Raw genomic sequence first — 6,944 nt, forward strand, 5'->3', positions numbered from 1 at the left:
CTAATGTTAGTTTCACCTGTCCTTTTGGGCAGTGCTGTGTAAGGGTCAGAACCCGCCTCTCCTTTCCCCTAGCTGTGATGCATTCACTCTCATCCTCGCCCACCTTACGGCTGAGTGGCCTTCGCAGTTGCTCTCTGGGTCAGGCTTTGCCCGTCCAGGCTTGCGCGGGGAGGGAACAGCAGAAGTTTGGAGACTGGCACAGTTCAAGGTTGTGGACACCCTGTGTCTGTGCACCGGGGGATGCTGGGCCTCTCACCAGTGCCTGCCGGATGAGCAGGATTGCCTCAGTTAGAAGTGAGCCAGGTTAAAAGCTAACAAATCCACCTGCATACGGATGAGCAACCACAGCTGGGTCATGTTCCCACCTGCAGGACCGCTGCCCCAGAGTAGACTCGCTGGGTCTTGGGGCACCAGCGTTACTGGCCCTGGAAAATACTGTTTGTAATGGTGGCTGTCTGTTGATGTTTTCTGTCAGCACCCGGTTTTGCCAGTCATAGATATATAGTATTGTTTAGATGTGGAAGTCCCAGTCAGTAGCGGTGTACATTCTGACTCACAGACTTCCCTACCGTAGGGTTTTGTGTTTGTTTTGTATATCCTTTTATTGGTACATTTTAGGTGTACAATATAGTGACATTCATCATTTGGAGATACGCACCTTTACATAGTCTCTCTTGGTTCTTATTTTTCCCCCCTTCCCTGTCTTCAACCCCTCCATCCCTCCCTATTTACAAAGATTTTGTTTCTGTTTTTTCATTTTCTCATATTAATTCCATTCCCCCCCCCCGTAGGGTTTATTCTAATGCAAAACACATCCTCATGTTCTTGGGGTTTCTTCTTGTGTTTCCTTTTCCTTCTTTAGGAGGTGGATGACTTCTTTGAGCAGGAGAAGAACTTCCTGGTTAACTACTACAACAGGATCAAGGACTCCTGTGGCAAAGCTGACAGGATGACCCGGTCACATAAAAGTAAGTGCCCTCCGCTCTTGGCTGTTTGAGCTCCACCCTGCACCTGGTCCACTCCGCCAAAGGGCTGTGCTTGTCTCTGCAGGTGTCGCAGATGACTACATCCACACAGCGGCCTGTCTGCAGAGCCTGGCCTTGGAGGAGCCCACTGTCATCAAGAAGTGAGTGAGTAGGGAAGCATTTCCCAGCCTGAGAGGTGCCCTTAGATAATGGGTCTGAGACAGTTCAGGGAACTGAGCGGGCTCTTCTGCAGGTCAGCAGATGCAGTTCTTGTCAAAGCCTTTTGTCCTGTCACTGAATGTTTCCTCAGTACAGTGATCTTGTGTGCCTTTGAGAGGAGTTTGGTCCATGTCCTCAGGCAGTTGGTTCTCACCATTTGGCTTGGTGATGCCCTCACTTTCTTGAAGGTATTTGGTTATGAAACCGACCCTAGAAAGATACTACTAAGTTTTTCACAATTTCTCCATTCTGGGTATTTCTGGTGGGAGACATTCACATGTTCGAGTATTGATAAGATCATATCACATAGACAGTTTAGGCCTTTAAATGGCACCTTTGTCTTGTGTGCATTTTCAGGTACCTATTGAAGGTTGCTGAGCTATTTGAAAAACTTCGGGTAAGATTTTTGTGTTCTTGATGATATAAATTTAGTAATTTGTAGACATCTGCCTTAATAGTAACCTTTTCCTTTTTTAACTAGAAAGTGGAGGGTCGTGTCTCCTCGGATGAAGACTTAAAGCTGACAGAGCTGCTCCGGTACTACATGCTCAACATTGAGGCTGCCAAGGTGAGGCGTCCCTTTGGCTGCTGTTCCATAGGAGGTGCTGGTACTTCTCAGACTTGTTATATGCCTCACACATTGCCTACACATTGCACACACAGGCCTTTTGACACGTTGCTTAGTGTCATCTGGGTGATTTGTAACATTTAGATTACTATTTATAGTGTGTCCTCTAGTTTTACAGGATAAGAGTTTATTTTACATGTGAATACAGGTACATACAATAATTTCAATGAGCTTCAATAATTCTTTGCCAGTCTTTTTTGGTTTTTTGAGGCAGGGTCTCCCTTTGTAGTTCGGGCTGGCCCTGAACTCACTATGTAGCCCAGGCTGGCCTTGAACTTGCAGTGATCCTCCTGCCTCAGCCTCCCCAGTGCTGGGATTACAGGTGTGTGCCACCACACCCGGCTGCCAGTCTTGAATGTTTTAGAGACAGCATGATCCATTTTATCACATCACTGCCTATTTTAGATGCTGTGGGAACCTCTACTTCGCTGTGAGATTTCAGGGAATCTGTTCAGGCCAGGTGGGACCGGAGTGTGGGTTCTCAGAAGCAGGGCTGCAGGGCAGGCTGTATGTTCTTCATCCCCATGACTTACCCAGTGGCAACTGGGTGTGTTTTGTCTTTACCCTGGGCTTTTTCACCTGATCTGCACAAAGCTCTGAAAAAGTTCTCAGATGTTGAGTTGTGCATCCCTTCTATAGATTTTTTTTGTGTGTGTGTGTGGTACTGGGGATTGAACTCAGGACCTTGTGCTTGCAGGGCAGGTGTGATGCCACTGCTAAATCCCCGGCCCCTTTCTATAGATCTTGTGTGAAGGAAGATTCTCACGCATGTGTTTCTGGCAGTGTGTGGGTGCTGTGTTGGCCTCTGGGCTGGTAGCTGTCTGCTACTCCTGCTGTGTTCCCCAGAGGGTTTTATGCAGTCACTGCTGCTCTCCCTCCAGGACCTCCTGTACAGACGTACCAAAGCCCTCATTGACTACGAGAACTCGAACAAAGCTCTGGACAAGGCCCGGCTGAAGAGCAGAGATGTGAAGGTGGCCGAGGCGCACCAGCAGGCGTGCTGCCAGAAATTTGAGCAGCTCTCAGAGTCTGCAAAAGAAGGTGAGCAGGGCTGCTCTGTGGGGCTTTGTGTTCCATTTGGAAATCTTTCCAAAACTTTTAGAGAGGGATATTGCACATAAGTACAGAACCACCTTCATGCTTCAGCCAGTCACTAGCTGTCAGCACCTGTCCTTGTCTTTGTCAGTGCACACCCTTTCCCCCCTGGCATGCGTGTTCATAAGCACGCATGCCTGATTTTTTTAGATCACATGGGATTCAGCTGTGTACACAGTCTTCCATCCCAGAAATCTTAAGTTTCATGTCTGGTCATCTTAGCTGCTGCTGGCCTCCACCTCGACCAGTATTTGCTTATTTATCTTAGCAGCGATGACCTTTCCAAAGGTCATTTCTTTCACAAGTAGATGGTCTCTGGGCTTCTGTGGTCTCTTTCCTTGTGCGAAGACACGGTTTAGGTTGCGTGTCCCCTCATGGTTTTCACCCCTCCTTGGTGATGAGGTGTAACTGCCCAGTCAGGTGCCTGGCTTCCCTACTATGCAGAAGTAGGGAAACCCAAGTTTCCCTACCAAACCAAGAGTGGTGAAACACTGCTATTCTTTCTGCTGAGGAGGTAGCTCTGCACAGAGCGCTTACTTGGCATGTGTGAGGCTCTGGGTTCCATCCCCAGCGCGGCCAGAAAAGAAAGATCTATAGGCACCAGTGAGTGGAAACTGAGCTTGGCTTGACTGGTAAGCATTGACCTTTTTCTTTCTGTAGAACTGGTGAATTTCAAACGGAAGAGAGTGGCGGCGTTTAGGAAGAATCTGATTGAGATGTCGGAACTGGAAATAAAGCACGCCAGAGTAAGTACTGCTGCAGGTGGAGGTTGGGCCCTAGCCTTGTGTTTTCTGTCCCCTGTGGTGGACTTCATGGTAATTTAGCTGCTGCAAGCTGAACCCCTAGGACCCTAAAATAGGGCTTTGGGAAGAGCCTTCTTGGAGTGGTCCCCTTCCCCACAGAGAGGGGCCCTGCCTGCAGGCTTCTCAATGCCTTGGCTTTTCATGGAGCACTTTTTTAGAAGAAGCTGTTCTCTTTGCCCATTGTGCTCCAGGACTCCTATTTGGTGAAGATGAAGCAGAGCTTCCATCCTGCTGTGGTGTCTGACCCCCACAGCTTGGTTGAGCATAGGAGTGGGAGAGTACCTGGCAGATCCACTGGGGTGTTGAGTTTGGGGTGCGGTACTCCTCAGTCTCCTTGGGCGCACTCTACTCCCCATCCTCCAGGCTGTTGTCAGTCCAGCTTCTAGGTCAGCCTGGAGTGAGGAACTGGCAGTGCCTGCTTTGATTTTGTTGGGGCAGGGCTCGGCAGGGCGTGCACTTGATGCCATGTGGATGGATGTGTTCGCTCCCTTGGTTTCTTGGGTCAGCTTTATGTTGGAGCTTTACAGGGTCACATACATAAATTGTGCCCAGGGTAATTTTTTATGGGCACATGTACCTAACATATCATCCTTTTTACATCCTCTTCTCATTTGCCAAACAAATGCCTTTAAAGTAAGAACTCAGTAACAAGTTTTGCAGCCATTAGATTACGATTTGTAATTTTATCCATAATCTCACCCATAACAGGGCGGACAATACTGAGCATGGAGCCGGGGCCTTGCCAGTGCTGGGCCAGTGCTGTCCGCTGGTGTACATCATTGGTCCTTGGTCCATTCTGGGGTAGTCTCACTAGGCTGCCAGGCTGGCCTCACGCTCTTGGTCCTCCTGCCCCAGCCTCCCAAGGGCTGGGGTTAAGATGTGCGCTGCCGCCCCTGGCTTTTCATTCTTGGGTGTGTCACAACAGTTTTTGGGTTCTCAAATGGATTCACTGATCAGGGTTGACCTTGGTGGTTTCCTTTTCCAGAACAACATCTCCCTCCTGCAGAGCTGCATTGACTTGTTCAAGAATAACTGATCTGACACCAGCCCTCTCTCGCCGCCGGAAAGAAGAAAACAAATGTGAAGCCAGCGTCACTTGCACTTCAGTCATTGCCATAGGAGATGATTAGCTTTGACTTTAGCTTACAATTATGTGAATAAATATTTTGATTTCTAAAAATCTTAACACTTAACCATGTTGGTTTAAACATTTTTATCGCATGCCACTTGGAATGACTAATCTTTCCTTCTACATTTAATACCTCAGTGTGGCAGCACCTGACCACAGGATTCTCCTGTCACGGAGGAGAGGAGCCTCGTTCACAGGCAGGTGCACCTCTCACTGCAGGGGACACATTCCGTGCAGCAGGAGTCTCCATGGCTCTCCTATCTCCTTGGGTGTTGTGCTCCAGGGCAGGAAGATCTCGTCTCCATATGCCCTTTGCAGCCCTGCTTTGTACTGGGCTGTAAATACCCAACGGGAGAGATGTCTGGGGCTCTTGGGCCATCAGGGTGGCCAGGTCTGCCCAGAAATGTGAGCCCCTCCCTGGTGGCAGGGTGTGTGTCTGGGCTCCTGTTTTTATAAAATGTAAAATAAAACAGTGAATCATGCTGCTGCCGAGTGGTTTTTGTGACAAGGCCAGATGTGTCCTTGGAACACAGTTGCAGCTCAGGTGAGGCTTGGGCGTGGTGAGAGGGCTTCATTGTCATTCTAATGGTACCACTTTGGAAGCCTATTGACCAGTCCTTTACTAAGGGTTCTCTTGGGGTAGGGCAGGTGCTATCCACAGCCTGCCCAGGGCTTACCACCTGCTGGGCTGTACTCTACTCCTGAGCCCAGCCCCAGCCCCTGGGAGAACTTGCGCTTGGGCCTGTTTGTCCCCAGCCTGGTGTATGCTGCTGTGTTCGCAGGGCTCATTGCTGCCTGGGCTGCTCTTCCTTTCCAGCTGACGCTGAACCCCTGAGCTGGGGCCTGCCCAGCTGTCTCCACTGACACTTTACCTTTCTACTTGGTAAGATTGTCACCCACCACAACCTTTAGCTCCTATTGTAACTGGTAACTGGGTGGGCCACAAAAACTGCATATTGAACACTGTTGGAGCGTTTATGTTAGCTGGGGTTGGAGTCTGGTCTCCTGGGCTGGTTTACAGTTGGCTGTGACTTCAGCTCTGCCCATGGAGCCTTCTGCCTCTACAGAATAGGTACAGGAAACAGCGCAAAATGTGTGGATGGAGGCTTAGCTGCTACAGCTGCACTCAGCTCCTGTGTCTGCCTCCTTGCATTCACTTAGTGCTGTTTGTAGTGGTGTAGCCAGTCTTGTCTGGGGGGGGGACGCTGGGCTACCTGTGAGCACCCAGTGGCAGAACCTGGTTCAGTGAGCTGCTGGCCTTGGGGTCTTGGGGGTTTGTTCCAGTCGGATCCATGCTGGGGGAGGTAGGGACCAGGACTGCAGTGTGATGCTGCTGCTTGCCTGGGGCCTGACTGGCCTGATGGAGGCCACCAATACCCGGGACCTGAAGGCAATACGGAGTAGGTGCTACGTCAGACGAAGGTTCTACTCAGGCCCAGCTGGGAAGCCAGCAGCCCAGGGCCTTCCCAGAGAGTGGGTGGGTTTGTCCTCATGGCTGGTAGGACCTTGCGTTTCTGAGCCAGGTGGCAGAACACTGAGCTAAATCCCAGGCCCGAGCAAAACACTTCTAAGGAAGGCAAGAGCCCCCTGGTCCAGAGAGCTGTCTCATGCTCTACTTGCCTTGGTTTTGGGCTGTGCATGGAAGGCAATTCTGCATTCTCAGCAGGGGAGGAAGTGAGCACCAGGTGCTGCCAACCTCCCATAGGCAGCAGACCAGGCCTGTGCAGCTGAGAGCAGTACCTGCCCCCGAGCTCTCTGGTTCTGGGTGTTGCCCAGGCCTATAGGCCACGACCTTCCTGCCCAGGCTGTCTGTTCCATTTGTGAGGCACTGGGGACTTAGAGCCACCTTTGTGACAGATCTGGAAGGGGCTGAACACAGCTGGGCAGTGGAGCTGCAGGCAGCTGGCTGAGGTCCAGGATGGGGGTTCCTCTACCCATGTGACCCTCCACATACAGTCTGTGTCTTTGCTACTCAGTTTGGGCTACCCAAAATGATTCCATGTTGAGAGTTTCATTGCTTTTTAAAAAAATTAAGTTTATTGGTACATTATAGGTATATAGTACAGTTAACATTCATCATTAGGATCTTGTACCTTTACATGATG

At 50.1% G+C, this 6,944-nt stretch overlaps 1 protein-coding gene across 3 annotated transcripts in view; it reads left to right on the forward strand.

Moving 5' to 3' along the window:
- Snx5 (sorting nexin 5) overlaps positions 1–5,321 on the forward strand; it is a 20,381-nt gene extending 15,060 nt beyond the window's left edge. For all 3 annotated transcript variants that reach the window (XM_004840861.4, XM_087188637.1, XM_087188638.1), the window contains 7 exons: positions 863–968; positions 1,051–1,126; positions 1,542–1,581; positions 1,666–1,752; positions 2,694–2,853; positions 3,568–3,653; positions 4,696–5,321. In XM_004840861.4, coding sequence (XP_004840918.1) covers positions 863–968; positions 1,051–1,126; positions 1,542–1,581; positions 1,666–1,752; positions 2,694–2,853; positions 3,568–3,653; positions 4,696–4,746 — 606 coding nt within the window. In that variant the 3' untranslated portion in view covers positions 4,747–5,321. The remainder of the gene's footprint in view (positions 1–862; positions 969–1,050; positions 1,127–1,541; positions 1,582–1,665; positions 1,753–2,693; positions 2,854–3,567; positions 3,654–4,695) is intronic.
- The last annotated feature ends 1,623 nt before the right edge of the window (positions 5,322–6,944 follow it).

The sequence above is a fragment of the Heterocephalus glaber genome, unplaced genomic scaffold, assembly GCF_053883595.1.
Source record: "Heterocephalus glaber isolate CG9 unplaced genomic scaffold, H.glaber_assembly_v1.0 deba00001532, whole genome shotgun sequence".
NCBI lineage: Eukaryota > Metazoa > Chordata > Mammalia > Rodentia > Bathyergidae > Heterocephalus > Heterocephalus glaber.